The sequence below is a fragment of the Centroberyx gerrardi genome, chromosome 7, assembly GCF_048128805.1.
Source record: "Centroberyx gerrardi isolate f3 chromosome 7, fCenGer3.hap1.cur.20231027, whole genome shotgun sequence".
In the NCBI taxonomy this organism is placed as follows: Eukaryota; Metazoa; Chordata; class Actinopteri; order Beryciformes; family Berycidae; genus Centroberyx; species Centroberyx gerrardi.
The window spans coordinates 24,309,896-24,325,522 of NC_136003.1; the positions used below are offsets into that span (position 1 = coordinate 24,309,896).

The 15,627-nt window shown below is 42.1% G+C and overlaps 2 protein-coding genes across 3 annotated transcripts in view; one reads left to right on the forward strand and one right to left on the reverse strand.

Moving 5' to 3' along the window:
• nkiras2 (NFKB inhibitor interacting Ras-like 2) overlaps positions 1-15,627 on the reverse strand; it is a 415,504-nt gene that overhangs the window by 233,709 nt on the left and 166,168 nt on the right. The window lies entirely within an intron of this gene.
• rab5c (RAB5C, member RAS oncogene family) lies at positions 1,549-14,287 on the forward strand. 2 transcript variants are annotated; one of them, XM_071909828.2, is made up of 6 exons: positions 1,549-1,654; positions 8,929-9,271; positions 11,800-11,951; positions 12,167-12,289; positions 12,461-12,554; positions 12,686-14,287. In XM_071909828.2, exons 2-6 carry the CDS (start codon positions 9,106-9,108, stop codon positions 12,811-12,813), a joined length of 663 nt encoding a protein of 220 aa, XP_071765929.1. In that variant the 5' UTR covers positions 1,549-1,654; positions 8,929-9,105; the 3' UTR covers positions 12,814-14,287. The 2 variants fall into 2 exon arrangements, with proteins under 2 accessions (XP_071765929.1, XP_078140768.1); XM_078284642.1 differs by having other exon boundaries at positions 1,617-1,737.

The window sequence follows — 15,627 nt, forward strand, 5'->3', positions numbered from 1 at the left end:
TACTGGGCTGCAAGGCTCATTAGAGGGACGAGGCATTTTATCCCGCAGATATGCACCACTTTCTCTCTCTCTAGCATTTTTGCATTTATGGAAATAAAACATCTTAGCTTGGCGATATTAAATGAAAAATAAAACAATTTAAGGAAAACAAACTTAATAGCATTTATTGTTGTCTGACATTACAAGACATCTACACAAGGGGGATTTAGATATTTCACTGTTGTCATCATGGCCATTCAGTGTGACCACAGATTCTTTAGAGGCTTGGCTGCAGGATAGACATGTCTGCAGCGCCACTCACTGGTAATAAGCGGTTACAGCAAAGAAGATGAAGGCTACCATTTCATCACATTCAGCAGAGTGGAACAAGCAGGAAATATCAAGTGAACAATCAAGAGAATATAATCACTTGATTGTTCATCTTGACAGTGAGACAAATTTCCAAACAGAGAAAGCAGAGATAGAAAGCAAAAGATCTGGAGTGCTTTTGTGCACTGATACAACACTGCATTGCACATTTTGCAGTAATATGTATTTTAGGATGTCATTTTGATTTAGTTTTACAAGTCCCCACTTTATATGCACTCACCTTGTCCCAGGCCACAAGGGGCCCATGTTATTCCAGAGGTGAGGGTCTTAACCAGTCGACTATCTCTGGGCACGGCGACTTTGGGACCTTTGGATATTTGAATTTAACTGCCTATTTGATTTTGGGAGTAGTTTTCAGATGTGCTTTTTACAGACTTGTTATTTAAAGTTAGTTATCAGCTGGAACAGTCTGGGGAGACAAGATGGCCTAGCGTTTAGAGAGACATTCATGTAATCACAAGGTCCAGGTTCAATTCCTGCAACATCCAGTGTCGTAAAACAGCCATGTACCCCTGAACCCCTACCTGCTCTGGATAAGAGTGCCACTAAATTTCTAAACTGTACATTGTGCCTTGAGACATCAAAGCCTCTCCGGCATCTATATAGGCTATGGTCAAGTGATGCACCTCATCACTGCAGTCATGCAAAAGCACTGACTGGCCCAAGGGGGCGCTACAATTACAGGTTAAAATGGTTAATATAATAGTTCCATGGTTAAAACAAGGTGACATATTTGTTTCTGATTGGCCCTCAGGGGGTCATCATTCATGCATTCATGGGAGGTGACATGTTTACTGTTGCCTTGCTTTTTTAAGATATGGTTTCCTAATACATTTCTGGTGATTTTTGCTTGATCTTTGCCTACTTTAATGATGATAAAAATTACAAGATTCACATAAGTTAAGGTATGACGACTGCCCACAGCTTGTCAAACCCAACTGATGCCACACACACGCACACGCACACACACACACACACACACACACACACACACACACACACACACACACACACACACACACACACTTACCCAGTGTGTTATGTAGTTATGGTCAAGGGTACTAAGGTATTTACAGTCCTCTGTGCTGCAGAAAAGGTTTCCTAGTAGACTAGCCTGACAATAAGGAAGACTGTTGCTACCATTGGTCAGAAAGCCACTGACAAAAAGTGGGAGGTTCCCGGAAAAATCACTAACCGGAAAGGAAGGCCAGGGCCCAAGAAGAAGAAGAAGAAGAAGAAGAAGACATCAGCTGCCGATGTGATCAGCGAGAGAAGGAAAAGTATTGTAAGTCAAACTACTTGAAATTGTGGATGGTGGGAGTTAAGAGAAACACTGAACGCATATTGGACTTTTATCCTATATTACCGGTGAGCTGTTAACCGTAGCAGATTCCCTCTGTCAGATTTTGCTCAACCAACCAGCCAAGTCCAGACTCAGTCGAAATGTCCATCAAACTGGATCGAGACGCTACGAGTTTCCGACTAGCTCAGTAAGCTCACACAAAATGTCAAAATGTTGTGGCATGAAAATTTTGGAGAAACAACTGACCATGATGTCTGTCAACAACAGAGAAAATAGCAATCCTCAGTCCCCTAACGTTGCGCTTCTCAACTGTCAAACAGCTGACGACGTGGGGCCGAGAAAAGGAAAGTTGTTTAATGACGTTATCAACCGTGCTAACTTGGATACACCAGCTAGCGGGAACTCAACATTTCCTCTCCTGGGTTTGGTTAGTTTGGATGGTTTGTTTTTTGCCATGAGCTGACGTTAATTAGCTAATGCTAATGCTAGCTAAATGATGCGGTCAATAGCTAACGTTAGCTACCTTGCTTGCCACAACTGCTCGCAACTGCTATCTGGTTTCTAGCTAATTTAACGTTGGCGCTTGCTTTACTTGGGTTAGCATGTGACTCACTGCCCGTTAACTAGCTAAAACAGCATACCTGGTGTATATAATACCTGATATTTCCATGACACTGAACAGCGAACCTATTTTGCAAAGCACCGGGTGACGTTAGCGAGCTAGCGTAATAGCTAGTTGCTCTGCTAGCAGCTAGCAACATGACAAAAACTCTCAAGTGGCGCGTCAACGCTGGAGTAAACTTATTCTTAACGGGATAGTTTACTTCACGTACATTGGTAACATGTAGCAGTTGGTTATAGCATTGGTGTTTTAATACGTCTCTGGAATGTTGTTGTGGCTGTAGATCGTTATTAGCTTACATTGGCTAGCAAGTTTGCGGTGCAGTTTTGTCTCAGCCGCTCATCTGATAGCTTGCTGTATACGCTGTCAGTTTCTCACACAGACCCGTGAAGGCTGGCACATAACTAGCAAACTTGTCCTTTCAATAGCATCATTTAGTATGAAACAGGTGTCGTCGCTGCTAAGATATAGAAAGCATTTGTGCTGTAATTCTGCCAGTTTACCATGCATTGTGGATATTCTAATACGTCTGCGCTTCTGTCAACTTAATTTCAACAACAAATATTCATAGTGTTTATGGCTCAATAAGGGGAACAGCTAAGACCTTTGAGACAGACTGGGGATTTACAATAACTTGCCTAAGCGGTTATGTTTATGGTGTGTGGACCTTGTCCTTCTAGAGTGGTGACACATCTTGACAAGCCAGCGCTGAATGGAGAATATATCCCCAAAAAGAGCATAATACGTTTGTTTGGGTCTATATTAAGGATGGCCTCACTGGTTTCATACTCAGGCCATGGTGCCTAGCAGTGAGTCTAGTTCTAGGCCATTAGTCTTGAACTAGCAAATTGCTGGAAGTCTTTGAACTAGTGTATCTTAATTTCCTGTATTGTGGTGCGTGTGTGTTACAACCAGTGGTGGTGACGCTGGACGTTGCCATCAACTACGCCCTGACCTACGTCCCTTTATCTCTACAGAGAAGAGCACAATTTGAAACACTTGGGGTTCTTATCACTCAACAAGAACTGCTAGCAAAAATGCAAGGGGACAAAGAGTATTTTGGGTCATGGTGATGAGTCGTAAGGCTACATCTTGTGTAGGTGCAGATGGGTGGCATTTTATATTCATTGCACCTAGATTAAGTATGGGAATATAATCTAAAATATGGAATCATTACAAATGCCATGTTTAGATGTGTTCTGTATAAGATTCAGCCTAGTAGTACTAGTACTGTTGGTATTATTAGTACTGTTGAGATCTTCAAATTGTACATTTGCATGTTCGTTGCTCAGTTTTTTTAAAACTGGTAATTTTTGCATGTTGCCCTGAAATGGGCTATGTATTGGGTGAATTGACAGGATAGTGTTTTGTGCAGATTTTGGTTAAGCTATTATGCATCTCGCTTCATCAACTAGCTTTTCACATAGAGAACTAGTGAGAAAAGGAAGTGCCTGTGATTTCCTATGGGCCTATCGTCTGCTGGTGATGAGTGTCCTGTTTGCCTTTCCTGTGTTTTTTCACCAGTTTCCCATCCAAACTGTCACTACTTTCAAAGCAATTCTTTATTTGAAACTTAAACTATATGAGCTGTTTACCTTAGATCAAGAACATATTCTGTCTCATGGACAGAAATCTCAAGCAATGTTCTGCTTTTGTTGCTTTGACATTGTCTTGGAGCTAAATTTTACCTCTAAAAGCTTTTTGCCAAGAACACATGTAGCCTAGGTCTTTAACACATGACTTTACCTGGAACATCTCAATTCATACACTGGCCAACGCCTAACCATTTGACATGAAAGCCAAAGCTGGATGCCGATGCAGGGCAATGGTGGTTTGATGACAATAGCTACCGATAGCAGTTCCTTAATACTCCAGAGGATGTTACCCCCTGGACAGCCCCCCCCCTTCCCTCTCACACACATACACACCCAACTGCATACATCAGTGACACCGCCAACCCATCCAGGCAGACCCCACCCTTGGAATGAAGACAGCAGCTCTCAAGTCACTGCTTGTTCCTTGGTAACTGGTAGAGTGAGGTCTGCCCCGAAGATTGTTGCACTACTACTTCCATGGCATTGATGACTAATTCAAGTTGTTGCACATTGGTTAGGCCTACATGTTGGTGTGATGAAAAAGCTGCCAATTCTCTTGTTTATTTTCTGTAACTGATAACTGACTCCCTCCTGAAGAAACTGTTTTAATGATCCTGCAACTAAGCCAAACCATTAATCATGCTGACATGACGTTTCTGCAGGACACAGAAAACTTAAGTTAGTCTCATAGAAAATGTGATGAACTGTGGTACAAGGGAATGTGAAGTGGGTTCAGTTGTTCTTGTTGGCCTACAGTCTGTGTATTTAATGCTGATTAGCAGTATGGAGAAACGTCTCTGTCCATATGATTCTGTCCTCAGGCAGACCATAAAATCATCACAGTGTCAAGGAAACGCAGTCCCTTCTCTGCAAGTAATTTTTGCAGATTGGCCTACAGCAGGGATGGGCAACCATGTACCATGGACGGCCAAGAGTATGCAGGTTTTTATTCCAATCAAAGACTACACCAGTTGACTGATTAGCAAACCTTCAACCACAGAGGGGAGAACTCATCAGTGAAATCAGCTGGTGTAGTCTTTTGTTGGGATGAAAAGCTGCATACTTTTGGCCTTCCATGGCACATGGTTGCCCATCACTGGCCTACACCCTTTACAATTATTGTTAAATGATATTTATTTTGACATTTTTGCACCTCTGGTCTAGTCCAGATGATGTGGGAGGCCATGAGAAGACACCTATTTTATGTGATTAAAATAGACTGTCAATACTTTACTTGAGCGTGGACAGTATGGTTAGCTTCCCATTTGACTGTCAGTTTTACTGATGATTTTGCAGAAGCTTTTTAGGACACATATGATGTCTGAACGTGAGCTTTTATCTGTTAATGAGCTGTATTGCATTATTTTATTGCAGTCATAAATGGGTAATGTCAGTATCCATCATTTCCAGTTCATTCAATATGGATACCACAGTATATGTTTACATAGAGTGAACAGTAATAATTTACAGGAATATCATTTTTCATTGCTTCCCTTTTTAACTGGCCTAAGTTTTGAATTTGAACAGACTGTACCACTGTCATACAATAGTCCTGTATAATGTATACAGATAGTATGGGTGTGCACACATAGGCTACTATGTTATATGTAGGTGTTCAGTGCACTGCAATCCCTGCTAAGTGCTTGGATATCATGCTGGCAGCAGAGCATACAGGAGGCCACTATGAATATTTCACAGGCTCGCTCTCTAGTCTGCTCCCTCTTCCTGCCTCTTCTCCTCCCCCTTTCTCTGACCCATGTCCTGCTGTCTGTCTCTCTGACCCACTTCCCTGTGGAGGTCTCCAGAGCCCATTAGGGATGCCATCAAAGCATCCGTCCCAGGCTGCTTGAGATGCATGCAGGTCTGTCACTCTCAGTGTAAGAAAGAGCCTCTGATTGCAAGCTGAGACTGCTGGAAGCCTCTGCTGTCTTTCACACAGCGCTCTTCACCCAGGCCTACATTTTTGATACTACCTGTGCACTAGACTGTTGCTGCACCATTGATCAGCAGGCAGTAGACTGTGCGTAAGCAATTCGTCATCGGGTACAAGACAGTCTGAAGCATAATTTCTCCCTTTAGTAGTAGTATCGGTTAAGTATTTGTTTGTAGCAGAAAGTGTTATTAAGCTTCTAACTAATGTTCAGCCCCAGGGCACATACCTATTCTATCTCACCCACCTATACTGTTTATGTTTTGAAACCCTCATCCAGGAGTTTTGAAATGGTTCAACTCTCCAACCGTCATCCTTACTGCTTTTCCTCCTCTCTGTGTCTCTGAAGGCTACAGTACAAAATACTTATGCTGACCAGAATTGGAAAGAGTAGTCAGTTACCTGCTGGTTTGCTTTCACTCACTAAGAAATTGTCTCAAAACCTTTTTCCTAAGGCCCTTTCTTATTAGGAAGAAGGATATGTTCAGTTGCCTGTTTGGGCCCACAGTAGGACCTTTCTTATCCAAACTTTCCAAACCAATGGTTTTGCTGAACCATCAAAATTGTCAAAAAAAAAATGTGCCAATGCAAAACTAGGCCTGTATTCAATTAATTATACCTAGTTCTAGATTTTTTTTAAACTTGTATGCAACTAAATGGACTAAATTTGTGAAGCATTTCAGAACATTTGCATGCATGACTTATATTTTGAATAGGCGAGGCTTTGGTCTGGAATTGCAGTACATTTCATTGTCCCTAACATTTCATTCTCCTGTGCATCCTCTGTTCAAGAGGAGTTTAGAAATTAAAGATTTTAGGCCTACGGGAAGCGGGATGCTTCTGTCGGCCTATTATATAAGTCTGTTTTTCCCCCTCTCTCTTTGCTTCCTTTAGTGAGGAATGTGAACAGGTGAAGGCTCAGCTCCGTCATTGGCATTCAAATGAGCACAGACCGACTGTTTGACCCAGTGAACAGAGTGTCTTTATTCCCCCTCCACCTCCGCTGCTGTGAACGACTCCCTCAGCTCTGCCTCAGACCCCTGTGTGTGTGTGTGTGTGTGTGTGTGTACCTCTCAGGCACTAGTTCAAGACTCCAACCAGGCCTTTGGTGCCCTGCTGATGATGTCTGCAGTAGTTGGACACAGTTCACCTTCCATGCTGGTTACTAACTCAGACATATAGCCAGTCCAAAAACTATATCAACAGTACACATTTAACACTTTGGCAGTAAGCTGAAAAGGGTTAAGTTGGAAAATATTTCTTTAATACTAATATACTTGAAATGCCTGGGTGTTACAGCCTATGTATTTCCATATTTAAATGAGTAAAGGGGAAAGTACAATGCAGGAACTAGTATGTTTATGTTCCTAATGATGGTCTGTGACAGTGAGTACATGATGCCAGATGTGGCTTACATCAACATTTGGGCTTTGTTATTGATCAAATTTATAATGTTGAAACTGGCTACATAGCAGGGTTGGTTCTATGTAGCATATGTGAGTTATATAGTGAATGCATGTAGCATGGTTGGTGCACTGTCAAACGCAGCATGCAAATTCTGAATATTTTTCAGACAGAGCCGTGATCTGCAGTCACATGCTGAAGATTAAGCCCGGTCCAGCCAGGGGCTGAGAAAATGCCAAACACAACCTAACTCAGGCCTGAGAGTCTGAGAGTGGACTAACTGCAGGGACTTCTTTACTCTGTTTTTCTCATTCTCTGCATTTTCCCCTCTCTCTCACTTGTGAAGAGCCTACTACTTGTCATTGATTGTCAAATTAAATCGTTGTCAGCATGCACCACGGGCCTGTATTTGGCTTTTCCAGTGACAAAGTTGAGGCTACCCCACACTTAAATGTGCTCAGAAGTGTAATATCTTCTGCAATCTTCACTTCCTGCTTTGAGCTGAATTGGGTTTCCTGTCCCTCTGACCAAGCAGAAGCTGGCTGACCTCATGCGTATCACCCAACTGAAACAAGATTAGGCAAGATTTCTCAAAGCAGATACTCAAAGCAGTCGTAAACAATGAGAATGAATAATTGGCCCATTTGACTGTGTCAACTTGCTGTTATTGTGCAGAATTATGTGGCTTATATGGGCTGCATGGTTTAAAATTAGGCTGGATGGTTTACAAAAATGTTGATTTTGTAACTCAACCTCTGTGATATAAGTTCCTCTTAATGTCAGCAGCGTGGGTTCCACTAGAGAACTGAACCAATCAGGGCACACATTTTTTTCAGGCCTATTCACTCCTTGCCAAAACAAAATTGTATAGCTAAAAGATGCAGCTACAGTGTCAAATATACAAATGTTTGTCAATACTTTGTAAATATTGTACTTTGGTCCTGCTATAGAAAAGTGACTAATATTATCCTTGGTTCCATTGTGTGGTTTTGATTCCGTCACACAAATAGCCACAGAGATCTTAACACTATCTGTATGGGTGGCCAGACAACATTTGTTAAGAAATGAGTCACAAGAGCAAATGTGCTAATGTTGAGCTGATGTATGGGAGGGTGTTTCGAAAAGACTTTAGCCTAAATTTCTATCGTCTAGTCACCGTCACATAGTCTGCACTCCATGAGGACAAGTTCTGGAAGCTAGACAGTAGACAGCTTAAAATGGGAGGGCAGGTTATTTCCTTCAACACTTGTTTAAGGTAAACATGATTAAATGACATAACCCCTTTATCTAGGGGCCCAACCCTAATGTGATGTAGGTTTCTGTGTCAACACCATATCAGCATGAATCTCTGAAAATAACCTTGGCTAAAACAAAAGCTTTACTGCTTTCGTTATTGGCCAGCATATTAAGTTTCACAGGGATAGTTGTAGGAGACTATTTTGACAGTTAAGTATATAATAGTCTCTTATTGATTCGATGACAAGATTATACTTGACATTCAGCCTACTTATTCAAGCAACTGCCAGAAGGAACAAGGAAGTAGGCTATTTTGAATCTCTGTTTTATTTTCTAGGTCTAGGACTAGGTCTAAGTGTACATGGGGTTTTGACTGAGACCGTGATCGTCAACAGACAAACATGGCTGTTATGATAGGAAGCTTTTCTCAGTTCAGAGTTGAGCTTAATTTATGTGGCATCTTTTCCAGCTCCCACTGGTGAGGTGTCCTCTTCCTCCGGCTCATCCGCTGCCTGGTCTGTACCTGCCCAGCTCAGCCTCACCCAGCCTCACTCAGCCCTTGCACCAAGCCTCAGCCTAGAGTCGCCCGGACTTCCCAGCCTCTTCTCCCGGCTTCTTCTCTCCTCCCAGCTCTCCACACAGCGGCATGGCAGGGCGAGGCGGACCGGCGCGGACCAACGGGACCGCGGCAAGCAACAAGATCTGCCAGTTCAAGCTAGTGCTGCTGGGAGAATCGGCGGTGGGCAAATCCAGCTTGGTGCTGCGCTTCGTCAAGGGCCAGTTCCACGAGTACCAGGAGAGCACCATCGGAGGTGAGAGTTTCACATCCTTTTCCCACAACTGTCTCTGTTCTCTTTCATGCTTTACGGTGTGGTAGCTTTGTGTCTTTTTACCATTGCACACATCATCATCAAGGGGCAAATTCAGGTTAGTCAGCCAAGGGAGCGACACTTCAATGCTCTATACTTGTGCCGTGTGCTATCAGACTTTGTCACGGTGTACAGCACTTGAGGAAATAGTTTTCTACAAGTCATATCAGTTCTTTTTTGAGCAGTATGTAGTTAATAGAATGACGTGAAAGTTGTATTTTTGGAAAATGTAACTTCAGCTATGAATTGTCACACCTTAGCTGTAAATAGCTGTGAATTACCAGACAACTCCGACAGTTTTCTTATATTTAGAAGGAACTATACGTCATTGCCATAGATGTGCCATGGGGCTGTATAGAATCTATACTTACTTGTTTACTTATTCTGACCCTCAAGCTTTCTCAACATAATGTTAATGAACACTGCTGGCTGCATCGAAGCAGAGCAAACCTGTGCCCTCACTGGTGCAGAGTAACTGCTAGCTCACCAGCCCTAATCTGTTCTGTTGTCAAAGCCTGTGCAGGAGAAGGAGCGGCAGAACCAGTTCTTGGCAGCTGATCACCTGACCCTCCCATGAGCCACCAAGCTCCTCAGACTGACACCGCACACATGCCAGAAAGGGTTCATTGCATTAATGCTTTTTCCACAAAACCGAGGTCGAAAAGAAAATGACTGTGCAATTTAGATTGTTGTCTGTGAATGGTGTTTCGTACCTTGAGGCAGCAGAGGAGTGAGGTCACTTAAAACAGGAAGGAAGTGAGACAACAATGGGGGTTTCCTGGACCTGCTGTAGATCACTGAAGCTGAGATGGCCAGAGAACCGTCCTCATTTGTACAGCAAAACTAGGATAATGTGTCAGTTCCTTTTAAACTCGACACAAAAACTATTAAGCCTTATTTAGGCTTAAGGTTGCAGAAGTAAGCTTGTAACTGGCATGTTGGGTGCAAATCTCTGAACCAGCTGGGGAAATAATAGTCCATAGGAACTCACCTGACCTGCTAGATGGCCAATAGGCCTTTCTGATTGCGGTAGGAGATTCTGCAGACTGGACTCGTCGTTCATCATTATGTTAACTTGCGTTTGCTTTCCCCACATCTTTCCCATTGGCCTCCCATAGCCTCGGTCCTCTGTGTCCTAGGCCATTGCTGTATATAAATTGTGTTCTCACACAGAGGTTTGTAAGTAAATAAATAAATATTGAGTAGCCAACGAGGCTTTATCTGGTAAACTATCTGGTGTAATGACTGCTATAAAGATCCTCAGGTGTTTACTAGCAACAGAACTTTTATTTTGGGTCCATTCGTTTCTTTTCTCTCTCATGTTGAACCAACGTATTTTATTTTTCCAGTTGCCTATAGGAAGCCTCCTATGAGTAACAGGGCGTAAGGATGTAGAGACAGGATGCTCGGTGCTTACACTAGCCAAAGACTTAAAACGAGTCAGCATTTTTTTTTCCTGGTTAACTTGTGGTCAGCTGCGTGCCTGGCCAAAGGTTACAAAGCTTCAAAGTATGTGGTACTCAAACGAGCGCACAATTTCCTCTGTCATGTGACAATGGGCTGAATAAGCAAGTAGTATGTGCAATTGTGCCTGTCTCGTCACTCATATAAGCCATGTTCTTACTCTAGACGGATAACTGTTGAATTCTTCTGATTTTCTTTTTTTGTGTGCATTTCCGTGACACGTGAAAAAAATATTTCCTTCCTGGCATTCTTGTGCTGTTTGTCAGCTCCAAAAAGTTCTAAAGGCGTAAATTGATTTTACACTCTGGGCCCACTGTAGACTGGGTTAGCCACAGCTTACTCATTGTGTCGTTTACACAATTTCCTCCACATTTTCTCTTTGCAGTGTTTTGCTTGCACAGATAATTTGCCCCACAGGGGTAGGATTTCAAATGATTTTGTCTTTCACTAAAGTGGTGTAAAACATTTTGAGTTAAACCTGGCCCTAATGTAAAACCCTTTTTGCCTTTTTCCTGTGGACAAGCAGACATAAAATACTTGTAAAAAGCAGTAGACAAAACTCCCTGATGTTGCAGGACTTCAATAGCAGGTTCCTGATTTCCACTGACTTTCACTGTCTGGAATACATCTCTCAAAATTCAGTTGTATTCCAGAACGCCCTCGACCAGTGGGAACGCCGTCTTGTTTTCCCTCTCTGGCTTTCTCTCTGCTCTGTCATCCAGGGCATCTGCAATTATTTTGTTTACTTTGCTCTTTCCCTTCCTCCCTGCTCCATCTTGGAAGACTACCAACTCACCTAAGAACTGGCTTTGTAGCTTCACAATGTCTCATTAAAAAAACAAAACGGTGATCGTGTGATTTTCCTCTTTGCTTTGGCCTGACTCATTGCGTTTTGAATTTGAAATCTGAAACTTCAGCCCTGTAACGTGGCCATGAGCCCGCGATTTTAGGCATTATCAAACTGCACACCTCTCCTTAATCATAACCGCTGTATCTCTTCCCTTCAGCTGCCTTCCTCACACAGACGGTATGTTTGGATGACACAACAGTCAAGTTTGAGATCTGGGACACTGCAGGACAGGAACGGTATCACAGCCTGGCACCCATGTACTACAGGGGAGCCCAGGCCGCCATCGTGGTCTACGACATCACCAACACAGTAAGGCACCCACAAGACTTCTGCCAGCTGGGCGATGACCCTTGTCTTGCAGCTTGGGTTGATGATTGCTCAGTTACGCAGACAGTTAACAGACCTTTGTTCTTTTAACTCTGACACAAGTCATATGTAAAAGTCATATCGATGATTTTAAAGTTTTAAAAGTACAGTGTTTTATGATTATGCATGTTGTGCTTTTTTTCTTTTTTTTTTTTAAGGATACATTCACACGTGCAAAAAACTGGGTGAAGGAGCTCCAGCGACAAGCCAGCCCTAATATTGTCATTGCACTGGCAGGGAACAAAGCAGACCTGGCCAACAAGAGAGCTGTAGACTTCCAGGTACAGAGGAATCCTCATAAATTATGCACCACAGTACAATATTTGCAGTCTAAGTGGAAAGTTTGTTGTCTGGTACAGGCAACATCAAGCAATATTGAAGCTTTTTAATGAAACTCTTAATTGGAAGAGTAAGTTCTTATATTGTCTGATATATTCTCATTATTGCTTTAGGAAGCACAGGCATACGCAGATGACAACAGCTTGCTCTTCATGGAGACCTCCGCCAAGACCGCTATGAACGTCAATGAGATTTTTATGGCTATAGGTAAGTGCTCCGCAGCACCAACAAGGAAGAATCAAACACAGACGCAAAACACTTTACGTTTTCTTAGTGCAGAAATTCACTCGCTGCACCCCCGCCCACCCCCTCTCTTTCTTTCTCTCTTTCTAAATTAGCCAAGAAGCTTCCCAAGAACGAGCCCCAGGGTGGAGCGGGCGCTGGCGGACGGGCCAGAGGCGGGGTGGACCTGCAGGAAGCCGCACCGCAGGGCAGAAGTGGCCAGTGCTGTGGGGGCGGGAACTAACTAACATACTGAGCCAGTTGATCCAGCCAACCTCCAGTATCGAGCAACCAGACCAGATATCAACCAGCTGTCAAACACGTCCCATTGGTCAGACCAGCTACCCTTTGAGCAACACAGCACCAATCAAACTGTTTGGCAAACCAGTCCACTGGCCAGTAAACTGCCAGACCCCACTGATGGTTTCAACTGATGAACCGACCCAACAGACAAAGAAATTGACCAACAGGCTCATTTACAGAATCAAGTTTTAACCCCAGGACATACGCCAACCCATGACCTCTCAATTGACGATGGACATTTGACGTCACCCCAGGGAAAACAAAAAAAAAAAAAAAGGTCCCGCTGATGGAAGAAGGAAAAAACAAAAAAAAGATCAATCAGTTCCAATCGCACTTAATGGCGCCATCTGCTCAGCTTTGTTTCTCTGTATTTCTGTAGAGGAAAAAAATAAATAAATCAAAACGCCACTGGGACGAATGTAAACAGGCTTGTTGGCCCTCTCCTTTCTCTCCTACCCCCCTATTTTCCATGCACCATAAATTTCTATAGTATTTCCATCATCATAGTCCTATGTCACTGTTTAAACTCGAATCATGATTAGGTTGGTGGCAGGTGCATGCAGCAATCCTTCACTTTTCTTTCTTGTTCCTGATCTACTTCCTGGAAAAGATGGAGAGAGAGGGTTCATAAAAGGAGATGGGGAATGGACAGTTATTTCCTTCTTGATAGCAGCTGTGTAGATTAACTGAATTATTGCATTGTTATCACTATTATTATTACTTCAGCTTCTTTTGACACAGGCTGTTCAGTATGATTTTAAAGCCTAGACCACCTAAGGTTTTGCAATCCTTCATCTATGATATCGAACCATATACAGTAAATAGTACATTATTAACATTGTCACCAATAAGTCATTTTAGCATTAATGTAATGTTTTTGAATCATCAGTGTACAATGACAAATTCATAAAGCAAGATTTGTTTTCTTGACCAAAATCACAATTGTGTATTGAAAACATGTCGCTGTATTTGTATCATCCTTTTCTGCAAGTTTATAACCAATCAGTAGTTATTGTCAAAACAATATCTTCCCAATCTCTACATGATGTTTTGTCATCCTCAATTCTTTTGTGATGGAAATGTTCTTTTTTTTTTTTATTATTTGTCTTGATTTTTTTTTTCTGAAGATCTATGGTATTAAATGCACTGGTTCTGTCTCATCATCTTTGTGAATTCAGATGTTATCCTCCGCTTCCTTTCCTTTTCCTTTCTCTCTCTTTATTTTTACTTTTCATATCAGGGAGGGATTGCTTTGACCGGTGTTGTCATCCTTTGTTATGGCATCAACAACTAGCACAACAGTACCTGTGCAGCAGCCACTGCTGTGAGGTGGGGGATATGGGGGAGGGTGGGGTCATGGGTAGAGAAAGCAAAAAAAACAAATTGTAATTTTACCAATAAACAAGGGGAAGGTATCCTTTTTTGTCTGCCTGTCTAATCATTTCACTTTATCTAAATATTGACTCTGGCTTAGGGAATTTTGATTTGTATTCCTGTAACTATCAGTGGAACTTTTTTTGTTAGTCTAACCTGTATTTAACCACATATTTACATTGAGATAAAATCTATCTATCTTTTCTATCTTTTAAGATACGGGCATCGTGACAAATGCACAGGTAGACTAATAGCACACAATTACTGCATGTACATAAGCAGAAATATTGTTAAAATCACAAAATGGGTAACTGCAAAGCCAAAATTCACTATATGAGCAATCAAAAGGCAATACAAGACTGGTAGGATCAGGAGACGAGCCTAAATGCATCTTAATTTTGCAATGAGTTCCAAGTAGAAGCAGCAGATTACAAAGACTGTCACTACACTTGTATTTGTTAGATTTGTGAGTCAAAGCTGACTCACCCAGTCACTGCCTGAGAGCCTGAAGACTGTTGAATTTGTCTAGCATGTCATTCTGTCTTGCCCTTGCTCAATTCCTCACATTCCTTCTCCAGTTGTTTCTTCCCCGTCCCAGTGGGTTTGGTTGGCCAGAAGCCCTTTGACATGTGACAGTAAAGCAAATTGGCTTCACTTTCTTGGCTGAAATTAACAGCAGCTGTTGAAGTGAGTTCACTGCTATGTGGTGGATAGACCAGATTGCTCAAAACTACTTAAAATGTATTGCTGAAATATTGAAAATACATTGTCCATATTTGAGTTGATAAACTGGTTTTTGCAGGCAAATGTACTACATACTGACACCTTTTTATCTTCAACAATCTGATGAATTGGTTTCCTTTTTGTTTCCACTGACATCTGCTATTTAGTTGGTTTGTTCATTTGTTTGTTGGAGACTTGATCCACTATAAAGGTGAGTTGGGTGAGTTTCCAGGGGCCCTTGCCGACCAGGGACATTAAAAATGCCCAATTGATGTTGTAGAGACCAGCTTCAAGGGCTGTTTTGAGACTTTAAGTGGTTGAAATATATCAGTGTTGTTCAGTCTTTGTGATCTTTGTTGGGTGAACACAGGGGTCACTCAGTGGGGCTCTGGCCTCCTGTTGTCCATCATGCCTATCCTCACTTCAGCTTTACTCGGCTTGCTGTGAATTGAAGGAATGTCACAGTGGAACAATTTCCAGCTTGTGATACTCTCACTTTCAGCCAAGGTATGTATACATATTTTAGAGAGGCCATTTCAGACCTGTCCATGTCATAGTTCATTAAAAAAAAAGTCACATATATCTCCTAATCAGAAATTAGAAATGTCTGCATATTAAATGATTAATAGATTAATAGATTAATTGAATTAGGCTGATG